We start from the raw sequence: 17328 nt of genomic DNA on the forward strand, positions 1-17328 counted from the left end.
TTAGTTTCTTCCTCTTGCTGTCATGAGTGTAGTCAGATGATGAGGCTACTGTGTAGATGCAGCTCCTGCAGTCTAAAACCTTCTCTCTACTATGTGACTATGCAAAAAGGAGACATTTTCAACTCCCTTCACTCCCCAGCTTCAGCTCATAAAGGATTAGGAAGGGTGGTGCTCTCTGCTTAAGCGATGTGCTATGTTTCAGGCTTGCAATGAATTTTTTTTCTCTGTTATCGTAGTTACTTTAAGACTCTGGCCTTTCTATATGCTATTAAATTCCACAATCGGAAAGAGAGAATGAAATGGTGTAAGTTGACAGGTGCGTTTCAGCAATACAGAGCTGGAGTAACCTGTCAAAGGTCACATACTGATAACTCCAGGAATCTTGGGTCGTACCTCACTGCTGGATTTGACAAGCAACCTCCTATATGGCTTTTTGCTTTGATGGTTTGAAAGAAATAACTATAAAAATATAAATGATCTTTTCATAAAAATGTTCTCCATTGTCTTAAACCATCCGAAAATGATGTATCAAGTGTGTTCATCTTAGATGAAATACAGTGAAAAGTCATTAGCGCTACTGCTGTCCTTCATCCTAAAACAACCATTTTATGCACTAAGCAAAACGTTCTGGCATGTCAGAGGCATTTCACGAGTGGACGCAGCCATTTGCCTGAAACCACAATTAAGGTCTGGTTGCTGAGCTCCTGTTCTGCCTGGTATTACCTTGTCGGTGTGTATAGGTGCGTCTCTGTTGTCACACCTCGTTCCACAAACCTGTCTGTCCCCTGCTGAAGGTTCCTTCTAGCAGGACAGTGTGCCAGCTAGGGCGCCATGCTGGACTGGAGCAGGTACTTGAGTAGTTACCACTCAGCGGGGTGCCTGTTTTTTGATGCTTCATGATGGAGTCACCCAGTGCAAAGAAAGCACTCGGGTGTGTTTAAGAGCTGTGAACCTCATTTTCATCTCTGGAACACTCTAAATAAGGTGATGGATTCAATAAGCTTATTTCAAGAGAGGCAATTGGTAGTGCTCATTTATAAAAAATGTTGCTGGGTTGCTGGAAAACAGGAGGGGGAAGAGGTTGAGAAAGACAGTCTGCAAGCTAAGCCTACTTATACACATTAGGATGAGCCCAGGCATGAAGCGAAAGAAAAACTCGGAGCTCTTCATTATCTAATACTCCCTCAGGGCAATAACAAACTCCCTGTAGAAGCCAGCAAGCCAGGCACAAGGGCTGGCAGAGAGCGAGCACACATTGTTCTCAGAATATGGCTGGTACTGGAGTCTTTCACTGTGAATTTGAAGCCATCTTTAATGCAAAATATTCCTCAAAGGGATTTTTGTTGCTTACCATTTCAAAAGCTGCCTTCAATCCAGTGTGATGCCTTCTTCCAAACAAAAGGTTGTAAAGTTAGGTATTGTACAGCAAAGGATGCATAATGTTGCTTTTTCCTAGCCTTATGTATGAGCTGAGGTTATGCAGACACCCTCCTTTTTAGAATTGAAAAAGACCCAACGGAGAAGCTCACCTCTCTGTGCTTTAGCATGTTGTGGCTTTCAGCCTTTCTGTGATGCTTACTGGCCACTCCATATTGTGTGCTTCATTTCAGAGTAAGTAATCGGTTTTATACTGAAAATTGAAGTGCAGAATGTATTTGTGTGATGGGCAAATGTTTCTTAGGGAGGGGGCGGGTGGCGGGTATGGGAGAGCATGTAACAGACCTCCAGTGTCCCCCACTGGTACCTATACAACTGCTGTGGTTTGGATTTCTATAAGTGGTAGGGGAGACCAGTTAAGGAGTCTCCTCTGAAACAGTAGGATACTCAGGAGTAGGGTTTGTGGCATCGGTTCAGTCTGTGTATGTTAAGTTGGTCGATTGGCATCAATCTGTTTAGAATCATGAAGGAAAGTGTACCTCTCTCTAAGAAGGTAGAGAGTTTAAATATCTCCGCTTGTTTGTATTCCTAGCATTTGCAAAGTCCAAGGTGATCCTTCATATAAGCAATTTGACCTAAAACAAATTCACTGTCACCCCCCTTGCCAATAAATTAAATGCCATCGCCAGCAGTTTAACCTCTGAGGTGGCCCTTGCTGAATGAGTGCAGGTCCTGTTTGACGCAAACAGCAGCAATAAAGAAAGAAATGTATGAGAGCTTGGCAAATAGAGTGGAGGGGAAAAGAATTTCCACCCTTTTCATGGACCAACCTCTGTGTTGCAAGCAAGCAAAGCAAAGTTACAGTTGTTGTTCTAATTGAGAACTGCAAGATTTTTCACCTTCTGTCTGTCTCAAATCTCATTATCTGGAGTGTTTAGAGTAGATCAGTGAGTGGTGGCAATCCCACCTGTATCACTGCTTTGAAGATTGGGTTTTACACAGCTAGCATTGGGATAACAATTCATTCTGATACGTTCAAGAAGTGCTCTTGAGGCACTGCTGCTCATAGTCTTTCTGCGTAACTTGATTCTCATTTAATAGATGAGGTTCAGGCGATGTGTAACCATGTCAAATTAAAAGTGGAATAGTGAACTGAACTCAGGCTTACTCTCAAATTCCCTAGCTCTAAAGATGATATCTAGCTGCCTTGTAGAAGGAAGGTAATGAAGAGTTCTCACTGTCTCAAAAAAGGTCTTTGAACCCATTTCCGATGCTTGTGGAACATGCAAAGGGGAAGTTGAAGCTTTTAATATCCCACCCTGTTGTCTCCTATGCTACTGCTCCCCTTCCTTCCGCCCCTTCTGTAGCTGTTCAAGGAGAGAAAGCCAAAAATGGCCCTGAAATTTCCCTGGCAGTTCCCAGTGTTGGTCTCCTGACCGTGGAGCCCCCAGTTCTGTCTCAGCTGTGGAGTCTTCCTCCCTGAGTGCCCTGGGAAGTCTGTGTCTGGACAAGAGGACAAAATTGGGTCTTCAGTGTATGTGTGCGGGAATGAGTTCAAAACCAGTCCCCTTGTGTTAGCTCTGGGAGGAGCTGAAGGGCAGCAGCATACGGCCTGACAGCCTCACCCCCATGCCCCTGGGCACTGCCTGGAAGGAGTTTGCTGCTGCCAGAGGGCTGCCCTGCTGAGCAGAGGGAAAACAGAGGCTGAAACCAAGCACTGGGTTTCCTGGAGCTGGGATGACCAACACATTTGTCCACCTGGCAGCCCTGTGTGGCCGAGGAGGAGGAGGATGTGTTCCGCTGCTCTCCTGAGCAGGGGATGCTGCTGGATTTGCACCACCTCCTAGCACAGAGGGTGTTGGGCAGTGGCACTGGCGCCTGGCAGGCCATAACGAGCAAAGGGAGGCCAGGTTGCTTCCAGAGGCAGGCTGCTGCCTCCTGATGCTGCCTGGTCGTGGCAGGTAAGGTGGTTGGGATGGTGCAGGCAGGCAATGCGGGCAAAAATCAGCATAAAAGCACCAGGGCAAGATTCTTGCTACAGGTATCAAGGTGTCAGCAGATCCGTTGAATGAGCTTTCCATTATCGCTTCCAGTGGCAGATGTTCTGCGAGCCACTTAGCGCTTCACGGGAGGATGAGAACAAAGTCAAAGCTTGCAGTCTGTTGCCGCAGCACTAGCCCGGATCCCTAATGCAGGCTGGATTCTGCGATTCGGGTAGAGGCTTCGCTTCTTTGTTGTGTACAAAAACAGAGCACGGCTTCCAAAAGCTGTAATTCGTACATTCCAGCTACCAAGCTAATTACATGAGAATTAAATAGACCAAATAATTAGAGCTAAAATTAATTTGTGTATTTAACTTTAAATTTAGTGTCTAAAATTTTAAAAGATGTTTATCATGGTGTATTTTTTAGTAACACAATTATAGCTTTTCAACGTTGCTGTAGCTAAAAAATATTTCGTCACTGTGTTTTGGCTACAATGAAGAAGATAAAATTCAGTTTGGACATCCCAGGCTACCTTTCCTCTCCCTTTTGCAGCAATGTAGAGTTAAAAAAAAAGAAGTAATAATCTTTTCTGTAAGTACAGTGTTGATCTTATTTGGGGCTCCTAAAAAGCATGAATTATTTAGTTACAGTGTCGCTACAAAGTCAAGTTTGAATACGTGAATGCTCTAAATGTGATTGTTTCTCTTCCCATCACAACTGTGCATAAGATTTAGTGTTAAGTGATCTGAAAATGTTACAGCGTTACCTCGCTGGGATCAGTTAGTGCAACTGTACTTGAGACTTTAACACAAATGAGCATTTTCAGGGAATTTCAGCATTTATAACATTTTATTGTGGGTGTTCTTTACTTTAAGTGATCTACACTGCCAGCTAGCGCACCTTACTAATACTGCTTTTGTCTGATTATGGGCAATGATCTCACCTGAAGGAGCAGAAAGTGCTGTAAGGACATAGTTGGGGCAACTTTCCTGCCTTTGCAGTCCTCCCCAATGCTTTTCTCTGGACAAAAGAAGCAGATGAAAGCAGTTAGTACTGCAAGCATACTCATTTTTCACAACCAAACCAGCAGTGGCTTTAGTCAGGATATAGATGAAATAATGTGTCCGGGTTGTTGCAAGACATGCTAAACTTCACCCTTGTAGACTGGATGAGCCCTCCTCCAGGACCATTACATACATAAGCTGGAAGCATGCTAGTGTATTTCTACTGGAAAGTCATCTCTGAAGATGTTAATCTTTTAGTTTCTGCTTCCTTTGGCTATTCAACAACCCATTTTTTTTTTTACAGTTAGGCAAGCTAGACCTAACATCTGAGTCAAATTTTGTCTTTAGCCGCTATGTGTCTGCCTCCTTAAACAATGTGAGCTGTCATTTTCTCCTACTCCCCTCTGACTCCCCGTGCACTCCTCCCTTTATCTCTTCCTCCTACTCTCAGCTTTGCATTTAGTTTCATGCTGCCTCCTATTCCTGGAACAGCCTCCCAGTCTGCGCTGCCAAAGCCTCCCTCCCTCTCTCTGCTCTTGCGAACCTGTTTCTTACAGCAATTGCTTCTAAGTTGTTTACCTGATTTATCGTCTCTCTCTGTGCTTTCTTTCCTGTATTTGTTGTTCTGGATCATGTTTTTTATGTGAGAGATGACATACTGCAGGATAAGGAGTATATTTGCCACTGTTTTGTGGTGTATTGTTTACATTAGCTCTTTATATAATGATAACTAATAAATTCTCCTTAGTATTTGAGTGCAGATTTTTTCACTAAGCTATAATTCGCTCTTAACTGTGTGCTATGAAAGAACAGCCCTGTTTTATCTTAAGGTAATTGCTAGGCTGTGAAAATGAGTGTCAGTATTACGGCACGTGCCGTCAGCTAGCCGTAGAGGCGAAGTTCAGCTGTGCTTACCAACGTGCATGAAATGGTGGTAGAAAACAAAGGGCTGTGGGCAAATCTGATGCTCAGCACTAGTACTGCCGTTGCATGGCTTCGCTGCTGGGGTAACTGTGGTGCCGTGACTGCTGTTATATATAAGCTCTTATAGGCTTGCACGGAGATAGGCTGGATGTCTTCTGTCAGACTACACTAGAAGTGGGTTCTCTTTACTGAATCCCTCACCATAGCAGCAGAAGAGAACTTCTACCTTTCTACCTGCAGAGAGTTTTTGTTTTTCTAGCAATTCTGTTCTTTCCTTTTCCAACTGAGTGCAAGGCAATCTGATCATCCATTTAAAAAATAAAAATGAAAAGTTGTCAGGATTATCTGTTTTCAATTTACTTTTCTAGACCAAGTCAGATATTTATTTAGAATGAAAAGCAAAACACCTGAAAATATTATAGCTTTAGACCAAGTTTCATAATAAATAGTGTTCTGAATGCTCATTTTCTTAAGTCCCATTTCTGTTAATATCTGACCTAATACCTTACTGCTATGTGTGGAACAGTAATATTCTCATATTTAAATGTATTCCGTAGGTACTTACTGGAGCTTGCAAAGTGGCACACAAGACTAACCCAATTAATTTTTACATGAAGGTTTGGCATATGTTTTTATATTATCAGTGTTATCAGAATCAAAAATTGGACTTTAAGTCTAAATTTCTTCATGAAAAAATAATTTCAGGACAAAAATGGTCTTCTTGTTAATGAAAAATGAATCAGATTTTCAGTAGCTTTATTTTATTGGAAATTTTACTACATGCATACTTTGGAAAAATGGCTCCAACCTAGCTGACAGTCTCTGCAACCAATATTTGGGCATTGGGCACCTAACAGTTCTCAGTACCCAGACCCTTTTGTCTTCAGCTGCAGTTCCTAACTGAGATGTGCATCTTGCTTAAAATACTTGAGCTTTCTTGACCAAACTTCAGTTTATCAAAGGGTTGATTTGATTGCAGATATGGCAGCTTTTGTTTCTGAGTTTGTCAGTACTGTTAATTAGGATGTTAATGAGACCTCTGGTCTTAGTCTGCATGAACAAGTATTCTAAAGATGCTGCTTCAGAGCAGAAAAACATTCTACCCGTAATCAGGTGACTAATTAAAAATGTAAGAATTCAGCACCCTCTTTAGTAATTAAGTCTATAAAATGGGAGGAAGGTAAAGAACTAGTGGCGTGTAATTACTCTAACACATTTAAATGAATTAATATATTTGAGGTGTATTTAATTTGAAACCATCAATTTTGTTTGTATTGATCATTTAAAAGCGAGGTTTCTGCAAGGAGGAGCAGAAGGCAGGGTTTTGAAATTGTTGTTTAGGCGTGATAGTAAACATGGAGTAGTACAAACTGGTGTGGAAGTAGGTGTGCATTGCCTGTGGTGTAACAGTTACAAACACAAACGGTTTGAGAGAAAATTAACTAATTCCACCCACATTAAGACAGGGGAGTCTACCAATAGCCACAACTTCTTATCAGCCTGTTTCTCTAGCAAGACTCTCTCCTGCTGCTTCATGCATTGCAAACTAAGTGTGAGAAGCTTTGGGAAACAGCTGTGTGACCTGATGCGTAGGCTGGCTGCGTTCTCCTGCAAGGTTTGGAGATCAGCCCTGAGCCATGGGTGATTCCGAGGAAAAGCTTGTGCACATCCCAGTCGCCAGGCTGTGTGGTGCCGGTGGGAGGCTGGAGGTGGCCTGAGCTGACTGCCGGGGAACAGCAAGCGCTGGCTGCTCCGCCAGGGAGGAGGAGACGGGAGCCAGGCAGGATACGAAGCTGGCATGGGCAGCATCCTCAGCAGCGAGGGTGCAGCCCCACAGCACACAAACAAAACAACTGAAAGCAGTTGGTGACAGCCGCCAGGTTCATCACCAGGTGGGTCCAACTTTGGGTCGGCAAGGCAGAACGCACATGTAATGTAGTTCATGTCAGGGCCTGATCTTGGGTACAGCTCACAGGTCAGCGGGTGGAGACTGCTCAGGGAACTCAGAGACTGCTGCTGTGTGCAGGGCCCCGGCAGTCTTCCTTGTAGAGTTCCCCCTCAAGAGCCATTTCTGCCATAACCCTTGTGATAAAAACAGATTATGATTTTCAATGCACAGGCTGCCATAAAGGCTTAGCGAAGGCAATAGAGCTCTTTGCATCAGTTCCTGTCTTTTGGACACCCAAGCTTCCAAACCACTGTCACAGCCAGTCAGTGTAATCTCCATAGGTCTCAAGTCATCCTCCCTTTCTCCCTCTTCCACCGGTTCCACTCTCCTTCCCTTTGCTTATTTACTCATTTTGCCTTTCCTAAGCCAGATTTATAGCTTTTTTTTTAATCGCCTTTTCTGCCTTTTTTTTCTGAAAGTGAGTCTGCACTGTGTTAAAAACTCTCTTGCAATAGCCAATAATTGTTTTCTGAGTCTGGAAAACTTACTTATTTCAGTCTTACCAAGGTAACAGTGAAATGAATATTTGAAACTACAAATTCTGGGAGGTGTGCTTCTAGCTTTACATGGGATGGAAGTCTCTTGAATAGAAGATCTCAGCTGAAAGAAGGCAGGGAGGGAGCTGCTGTACACAGGCAGGGAACATGTCCTGTTTAGAAGTCCACCAAACACTGTCCATGTGCAAATACATGAGAACAGGTAAGTAGAAGAGCCTTTTCTGAGGCTTTATACTTCGGTAGAGCATACTTTTACAGCACATTTCTGGTCTTAAATTAGACAAGCTTTCAGCATAAAGGTACTAAAACTGTTTTAGTTGGTCCCTGCTGTCATATGTTCCTAGATAAAATAGATTAGAAGAGAAGATGAGTTCCTATGTGTTACCTGAAGCAATTGAATATAGATTAGTCTCTTGCTAATTGAGGTGAAATTTTTAATGTATAGCTCAAAGGAAGAACAGATAGGCTGCTTTCATAACTATTGTGGATTAGATTTCAGAATGTACATTTCTGTATTTCTCAGAGACACGTTAACTCTAAGTTGTCCTCTTTTTGCCACACTTTGTTTCCCCACTGGATTGAATTACTTAGGAGAAGACAGCAGAGAATACATTTTGCTTTCTGCAGCAGGATCGTTTATCTGAGTTCTGATAAGCAGGGTGCACGAGGGAATGGAAATTAGATCCGTGTTCATATCTAATGTGGAAGGAACTGCATTTATTTCCTGTTCTCACAGTTGCATTGAAGATGTTCTGCCATGATAGAGCAAACTGGTTGACTGGTTGACATAAGAGGAGGCTGAAGATGGTCCCATTTGGGTTGCTGAGATACTCACTTGTCACCTGGGTGGGACTGGAGAGCCCCTTGTGTGGCAGGCACTGAACCTGCACTCGCTGTAGTTCTCTGTCCCACAGCAGGCGTGGTGTCATTACCTGCTTTGGGAAAAGCCCTAGGGTTGGAGTGTGTGTAGATGCAGGTGTCAGAAGAGGCACGAAACAAAAGGAAAGGTAAGTCCAGATCAAAACTGTGAGGTGTTTGTGGCAGGTTGATAGCTGGGTATTAGGGCTTCAGTAGCACATGAAAGAAAGAATTGGGGATGCCCCTTTGGGCATCTCTGAGGAAAGTGCCTCCTTTGTCTCATAGGAGCAGGTGCGTTAGAGAAGCAGAGCAGTTACATCCCGCCAGCTGGTGGAAAGCTCAGCCTGCTGTGGGCTCTTCCACTACCAGAACACTTACATAGCTGCATAGTAATTGTGTTAAGTAGGTAGTATCAGCAACCGTTGAAGGCTGAAGTTTTTTGTGGGTTTGGGGTTGTTTTTTTGTTTTAATTTATTCAGGTCTGCAGTTTGTTGCTCTTGTAGAAGGTGTGAAGTTGCACACCTGTCTGGGGATAATTAAAAAAAAAGTAATTACTACTTCATTGCACAGGTCTTTTCCTCATATCAGGCTGATGGGTATCAAGCCGGCCGGCCAGCTGGCAGCTTTCCTGCTTACCACAGGTCTGTACCAGGAGAGGCCTGTCCCTGCATGGGGACTTGCCTAAGCAGAGCAGAGCGTTGCCTCAAGGCTCCAAGTGGATCTGCCGGAGCAGGGTAGGCACCATTAGTGTTTCTCACCTCTTTGATCTGAGTTTGGTACTCTTTGGGCAGTCTCTCACCACAGGGTTTCACTGGCAGTGAATGCCAGCTGAAGCACACGCCCAGAGCCCAGATACGAGCTTGGCTGGCAATTACATTACAAAGTGGCTGTAACTTCCCCAGTATATTTTTTTAGTCCAGTTTATGGAATACAGCCATCGCTCCTCCGTCTGAGGGCTTGCAGCATGGCTCGCTGTGCCCTGCTGATGGCACCAGATGCTTCGCATTCACAGGAGAGCGCGGCTGTACCTGCAGGCCTGGCATACGGCTATCACTGCAGACAAGGGAGAGGTTGCGGTGTCTCACAGCGAAGCAGGCAAATGAGGAACTTTGTGTCATGATTACACCGTTAAAATGGAATGGAATGGAAAATCAATCAGATTCCTCCTCTGATTACTGTGTAACTCAATTACTGCAGTCCCTCTGGGGTCCAAAGCAACAACTGTCTCACAGGAAGCATAGAAGACCTCTAAATTAGAGCTGTTGTAGACAAGAACAAGGTCCTGCCACTGTGCATTCCAGAAAGTTGGGTTATATTCTAAGTAATAAAAGAGCTGTGGAAATGTGATGCTGGGTCTTAGGGTGGTAGGACATTCTGGGGCTCAGCTAGGAGGGAGCTGTATGTCAGAAGTTCTTGGTAAACGTGTCATATGACATCCACCATCTCCTATGTGCCTTGTCATGAGCGTACCAGCAGCCCCAAATATATTCTGCTCATTGGTTCTGGCTGAGTGCTGACTGGGCTTGAGCATTTGTACTATCCCCACAATAATTTCAAGGCGTTGGAAATATCTGGAGATCAGACACTGCAACCACACAATTCCGATTATTATCTTACCTTCGTATCACATCAGTTGCCAAGTGGTTTAGCAGCTGATAATTCACAAAACGGTTAGTGTTTCACATTAACATTGTATATCACTAGGAAACAGAGCATCTAAGTTTTATAAAACATTTGTTTGAATGCTGGTGGTTTGTGAGATAGCTGACAAAGGAATTGATGCTCTCAGATCTAGTGCTACTTTTCTGGTAGGACGGGAGCCCGCTGAGCCTGCATCCTTACACCAACAAAAGACTTCCTCCTCGCTGTGCGTTCTGACTGCCTCCTCCTGCCGGTAGCACTCAGGCAGTCCCGGCGAGCTTGCAGTAAAGGCGTTTGGAGAGGACCTTAATTTATCTGTAAACCTGAAGGTTTTGTGGTGTTGGATTCCAAGGAGTGTGATCTCAAAAGAGGAGCCAGGTATTTTTGTTTCCTTTAAGAGGGATTATTTTTCAGTGTGATGTTGTTTGTTTGTTTGTTTGTTTGTTTTGTTTTGTTTCCAGTATAGATTTTTCAGGGCTTTGTATTTTGTTTATGGGTGGTTTCTGACATCTCTTAACTTTTAATATAAATTTTGGTTGGTGTTTTTGTTTTGTTACTTTTTTTTCTTTGAACCTAAACCAGCTGATGTGGTCCCCAAAGAGCTTAACGCGTACTGTGCCAGCTGGCATGCCCTCTGGCTGTGAAGCCTTGTTAAAGAGATCAGAGCTGACAGATTCTTGAGCAGCAATCTGATACAGGCCTTTTTTTTATTTGTTTTTTCGAGCTTACCCATGTAACAAATGGGGGCTTGTTTGGGAGCTTCGCTAGAGGCTTGAATGGAGTCATTGTTATCAAAACACTGCTGTGATTCAGAAGTGCCCAGCAAAGGGGCTTCCTCTCCTTCTTGCCCCTCAGCTGGGCACTGCAGGTGTGGCAGCCTAGCTTAAACTCTAGTTTCATCCTTATTCTACAGAATAATCCGGTTGTCTTGTGTTTTTCATCTTTGAACTGATAACCAGGAATCTGAAGCTTCAGCTCTTTGTAAAACAGGGACTCAGTTCAATGCTAAAACTGACGTTGGAGAGGTGAGTGAGTATAACCAGAGCAGAGAAGTGGTTTCCAGATTGAGCCTGTGAGGGTAGCGTCATAGAAGTACTATAGGACTCTGCCAGGCTTCCACGCAGATCGGTACGCTCTGTTTTCTTACTGCTACCGTGGTGTTTAGATTCAAAATTCCACCCAGGAAGCACTTGCTTGGAAATTGCAGGCAACACATGGGCTCCTGAGCTTTTAAGTCCCTCTTTGCATTATTTTCTCCTGTAGAAACAACTTCTTGTGTAATGCATGTGAAGATCGGGAATCTATCTGGGAATCCAAAATAGTCTGATTATTCTGTTTCATATAATGGGATTCAAAACCAAAAAGACATGAGCTATTTAGGAAGACATTGACTTACAGCTCTCAGTGTTCTCAGTCAAAACTGAGTACGTAGGAATCTGAGAGGGGTGTTTTCTAAGAATTTATTGCACAGGAGTAGAATGAAGACCGCTTCTTATAGCAACTGATGTGCCTGGAGCTGCGTATATGGGGTATCTTGTACAGAACTCACCTCTTAAAAAGATAGGGCATTTATTACGTGTTTCTATCTAACCTCTACCTGCCCTGCCAAATTCTGCCTCAGTATGTAGAGAAAAAACTGAAAGATGATCAGTTGTCTGGGTTGAAGAAATCACAGCTTATTGTTGCTGGCCGAGCTGGACTTCCAAAGCCAGCTCTGTCGTTGGAGATGGCCATGTGGGGATGCAGACTCGATCCATTTGGAGTCTGGGAAGCAGATTTTTTTAACCTTTATTCGTTTGCTGCCCTGCAGTGTGACCTTCAATAAGATTTGCTGTGTCTGAAGTTCTCCAGTGGCACATAGCACGTAATATATTTTATATTTACAGACTGCGGCTTTTCTGAAGCCCTCATCAGGGCTAAGGTTTTGTTATGCACTAAGCAAGCCAGTACCTGCTCTTCTGAGCTTATAGCATAGAAGTTGTTGTAGATAACACTTGATAGGCACTACAAGGCTTTTATAAAGAGTACTCTGACTACTTGCCACCCCTGTCACAAAGTTAGCAGTATTATATCATTTCACATAAAATCTGCTTGTTTTGTTTTTTGTTTTGTTTTGTTTTCCTCTGCTTCAAGCTGTACCAAAGGTTTGGAAAAGAGTCAGTTGGGAATCTTTAGAGTGAGACTCCTGGCCTCATCTGTGAACTGATCTTTTCCCTGAGTCAGAAGGATTTCTTTCTGTTTAGTGATACACATTACAAAATAAGCATCTGTCTCACAAGTGGTTTCTTTTCTGTTGGAGCTAGTTGTTAAAACCCTCACGACATAAAAAACCTTCTGTCTGTCTGAAGCTCGTGGAAGAACTGGCCTTTTGATATTATTTGTTTGTCAGAATGATAGTAATAAAAAGGCTCAGAAACAGGAGGAATGGAGAAGAGGTGATGAACTGTTTTGGTAGTACTCCTTGTTGTTGTTGTTGCCCTGGTGCCTCATGGTGCTGGGAGCTATGCCGGCTGAGGAGGTGGCTAGAGGGACCGAATGTGGTGGAGCACGTCTGCAGGAGTGTGGGTCTGCGAGTAAGAGAGATTTGAGAGAAGTTTGAAAGTGCTCCGAAGGGCTCACTGCGGGCACAGTGAGCAGCACCTCTTGTACAGGGTGTTCTTGCGCTGCCCTCAGACCTGCCTGTGCTGGGAGGGGCAGCAGGTGCTCACCAAAAATAGGCCTGTGTCCCGAGTAATGCACACCTGGGTGTTACTGCTGCAGGTGGTCACGTTTTTGGTAAGGGAGAGAAACTTACACAGTGATTTTAATTTATTTTCAAGCCAAGGGGCAATCTAGTCACTTTCCGTAGTGTTTGCATTTTAGATGGGTTGCTGTTTGTTGGCTTTGTTGAACATTTTATTGCAGAGGCTCTGATGGTTGTTCTGCAGCTCTGCCAAGCTCCTGTACAAAAGGTGTGCGTCACTTCCCAGGGAACAGGTTTGCACCTACTGATCTTGCCATTTCATTTCAAGCACATTAAATACCATGAATCCATCCTGAGAATTGACTTTTTCTTTTTAAATTGCAGGATGCAAAGAGAAGGTGCCATCATGTGAATGCAAAACCGCTAAATGAGAAAACAGGACACCTGGGAAGGCTGAGCTGAAAGTGCTTGTGCACAGAATGACAGACTGATCTGCTGTTGGAGACAAGAGTCAGGAAACCTCCCTCCTCCAAAAGACTTTCGTGAGTGAGAGGAGAAGAGCAGGAGGAAGCACACAAAAGAGCGATGGGAATTGAGGGCCATGGTTACTTGAGATAAATGGCAGATCCCTGGGAGTCTAGCCTGGTAGCTGTTTGCTTTAGCTTTTTCTCTCTCCGCAGCTGCTCTTTCTTTTTTGCAAGCTGCTGCTGGGTACTGCCACGGCGGCACTGTAGATTTCAAGAGCGACGTGGGTGCAGGGTGTGAGGAGGGGGTGGGCAGCCCGCCTCACCATGATTCAGTTGTGGAAAGTAGTGCGGCACGTGCGACAGCTGGAGCTCCACAGATTGATCCTGCTGCTCATTGCCTTCAGCCTGATCTCCATGTGCATCCTGGCTTACTACGTCACCAACAGTCCCAAAATTAAGGAGCCGCCACCCCTGCCCTTCAGTGACTGCAGCAACCAGCACCGCATCCTGATCCCACCGCAGGCCAGCTGGAGGCTTACGAAATCTGTGGACACCTCCCGCACAGATCCTGTGGTGCTCGTCTTCGTGGAAAGCATTTACTCCCAGCTGGGGCAGGAAATAGTGGCCATCCTGGAATCCAGCCGGTTTAAATACAGGACAGAGATCGCCCCTGGCAAAGGGGATATGCCCACCCTGACAGACAAAGATAGGGGACGCTATGCTCTGATTATCTATGAGAATATCCTCAAATATGTGAATCTGGACGCTTGGAACCGAGAGCTGCTGGACAAATACTGTGTAGAGTATGGAGTGGGGATTATAGGCTTTTTCAAAGCCAACGAGAACAGCCTACTCAGTGCACAGCTCAAGGGTTTCCCCCTTTTCCTACATTCCAACCTGGGGCTGCGGGACTACCACATCAACCCCAGCGCTCCCCTGCTCTACGTCACCCGGGCTAATGAGGTGGAGCAGGGTCCCCTGCCCGGCGACGACTGGACCGTGTTCCAGTCAAACCACAGCACCTACGAGCCGGTGCTGTTGGCCAGCACCAAGTCCTCGGAGTCCATTGCCCACCTGGCCACCCACAAAGCGTTGCATGCCACGGTGGTGCAGGACCTGGGTCTGCACGATGGGATCCAGCGGGTTCTCTTTGGCAATAACCTCAATTTCTGGCTGCACAAACTGATTTTCGTGGATGCCATTGCCTACTTGACTGGCAAGCGCCTGTGTCTCACGCTCGATCGCTATCTCCTCGTCGACATTGATGATATATTTGTGGGAAAAGAGGGCACTCGCATGAAAGTGTCTGATGTAGAGGTAAAATCAGCAGAAAATCACAGGCCCCAGATAAAATCCCCATGTGTGTGGTATGCCAGGAATGTCAAGGTTGCATTTAGTTTGAGTGAAAGAGTTGATTGCTACAATTTTTCTCATCTTAGACACAGAGAAGTAACCTGCAAAGATGCAGAGGCACAGTATGTGATACTCTTAACAAGCTGGTTTTTTCTGGTTTAAATGGAGCATTTTGCTTTGTAGGACCTTTTGCTGGCATCTCTGAATTTAGGATGAGGATGCCTGTGATGGTCTGTCCTGTATCCTCTTTAACACAGGGAATACACTTAGCTTGAAGCCTGTAAATAAGCCCATAAGGGAATGGCCGGCACCAGCCATGATGGCAAACAGGGCTGTGAGAGCAGCTGCCTCAGCGTGTTTCCAGACCTTCAAAATGCAGCACGCTGTATGCTTTCAGCCAAGGGCACAGAACATTAGGGGCAAAGGTATAAACAAAGTAATGTTTTGCATGTGTATCCCCTTACTTGAACTGAACCACATCCATAATGCATTCCCAAGAGCGCTCACACCTCACTGAGAGTCTTTTGTACTTCTGTTGTTTTGTTTTGCTTTTTTAAATTTTTCTACATTTTTTACACACCCATGCAGGATGTATTTCTCAGCTCATCTTTCTTCAGGTGTGAGATACCAAGTTCTGGCTCTGATCCCAAGTTTAGCTTAGGGAAAAGGAAGCCCTTGTATTGTGTTTAGAGCTAGCATTATCTTTTCAATTCACTTGAAGCTGCATACCTGAAGCACCTCTAATTGCAGACCATTGATTATTTTACTTGCTCCATTCTTTAACGATCCTTTACGACCACCTTTGACCATAACTCTGTGTTCCCAAACAAGCAGGTATAGAAAAATGGAACGGCTGGATGTAATACTCCTTTAAAGAAAATGCTACCATTTCCTTAATTTCACTACAGTGCCCTTGTGTTTTGAGATGTTAAAATGCTCTGAAAGCACATTTTTTGAAGGATCACAATCTTATCTTGCACCCTCTCGCCCAGACTTGCAGAGATTCCCACCTCCGTGGTGTTTGTGTGGGTTACAGACCAGTGTGAGAAAACAGGAGATAGTTGGCCACGGCTCTTTGGGACAAAGGCTATTCTAGTGATTTTAAAAACAAACCCAGACAAGATAATTCCAAAAGATGCTTTGTTTGGGTTTTAACAGGGTGAAATGGAGGAATAATCTGTGATCAGTAAGCAGAGAATCTCGGGCAAAGCAGATAAAGCCCAGATTTATCCATTTAAAAGAAGCTCTCTGATTGCAGAGCCATGAGAGGTTAATGAATTTTTAGTTTTTAAAAGCGAGAAATAACTACATGGATTTGTTGATAGTCTCTTGCTGTGGGGAGAGCAGGGAATATAATGGTGACAAAACAGCTGGCATTTTCTGTGGCCTTTTATATGAAAGCTGTGTTTCAGGGCTGCTATCTCAACACACAGCTCCTTATCTTAAAGCTTAGATTACAGTGGTCAGGGTAGCAGTGGTTAGAAGATTGGAGGTTGCGTGAAGGTTTAAAATTGACTCTGCTATCCCAATGAGCCTGTTTGCCGTATGCAGGCCCACATCCAAAGAGCTTCCCAGACAAAATGACTATTAAAAGAAAATGCTAAATATAATTTGATCAGATGCATGCCTGTGGTAGCTGTCCTCAGTGAGAGGAGCAATGTTTTCATTTGTGATGCTTAAAGGAGGGCTGGTTAGCTTTTTATCTTTCAAAAGAAAAAAAGGAATCATGTTTGCTTTTACTTTAAAGATGATAACCCCTTGAGTTCCTGTTTCTGCCGAAGGGCTGCAGCAAGAACTTGCACTCCTCAGTTAAGTGAAGCAGTTGGGAGTTGCACAAGGAAAATATTTTTTCCTTGTAAGCTTTAACAGGGATTGAGCTGCACGTAATTAACAACAACAACAACAAAAAAAATCCTGGAAAATACCTTCTCTTATCAATTATTCCACATTGGGTCTCTTGTAAAATCGTAATCCTCGGAATTTACCAAACCTCCATGGAACCGGCCAACAAAGACTCAGCTGTTTCTAATGGAAAAGCTTCTGGCTTTTATGATCATTCCTGGTCTGCATTAGGTTTGAGGAAAGAAAATTAAGTAGATGATTTTTTGCCTCTCTGGTGGTAATCTCTTTGACAGCACTGTTTTGAGCTATGCCAGTGCTACTGCCAGGCAGTGAGAAAACTGCAGAAAAACTGAGAATCTGTTTTGAAATCTTTTGAGAATGTGCTGCTGTCCATAGGGGCAGTTCGTATGGAAAAGGTGTTTCTGCAACACGTTCCTAGTATGCTTCGCATGAGCAGTTGAGAAGGGCACTTAGTTTTTTAATTCCATTTTTTATCCTGTTCCTCTTCATTTGTCCGTATACTGTTTTCCCAAACTCACAGTATCCTCAGGGTCCCCAGGATCTACCTTTCATCCTTGTTTCCCACTTTTCTTTTGCTGCTTTCTAGAGAGAGATCTGAGATAGGGGAGGTAATATTCAGGGTTGGTATGAAGCAGCTAAAATCACTGCAAACACTCTTGGAAGATAAAAATTTCATAGCAGAGTTACTTAAAGCTGAGCCCTGTATTACTGATGGCAGCTGATAGACT

The 17328-nt window shown here is 44.1% G+C and overlaps 1 protein-coding gene across 6 annotated transcripts in view; it reads left to right on the top strand.

Annotated features, from left to right (window-relative positions):
* Positions 1-17328, top strand: part of NDST2 (N-deacetylase and N-sulfotransferase 2) — a 130509-nt gene that overhangs the window by 93369 nt on the left and 19812 nt on the right. For 5 of the 6 annotated variants that reach the window (XM_084525774.1, XM_084525777.1, XM_084525776.1 and 2 more), the window contains one exon: positions 13302-14701. In XM_084525774.1, coding sequence (XP_084381900.1) covers positions 13709-14701 — 993 coding nt within the window. In that variant the 5' untranslated portion in view covers positions 13302-13708. Of the gene's footprint in view, positions 1-10463; positions 10613-13301; positions 14702-17328 lie in introns of those variants that run through there. The other variant, XM_084525779.1, reaches the window with a different exon arrangement.

The sequence above is a fragment of the Aythya ferina genome, assembly GCF_964211825.1.
Source record: "Aythya ferina genome assembly, chromosome: 7".
Classification (NCBI taxonomy): Eukaryota; Metazoa; Chordata; class Aves; order Anseriformes; family Anatidae; genus Aythya; species Aythya ferina.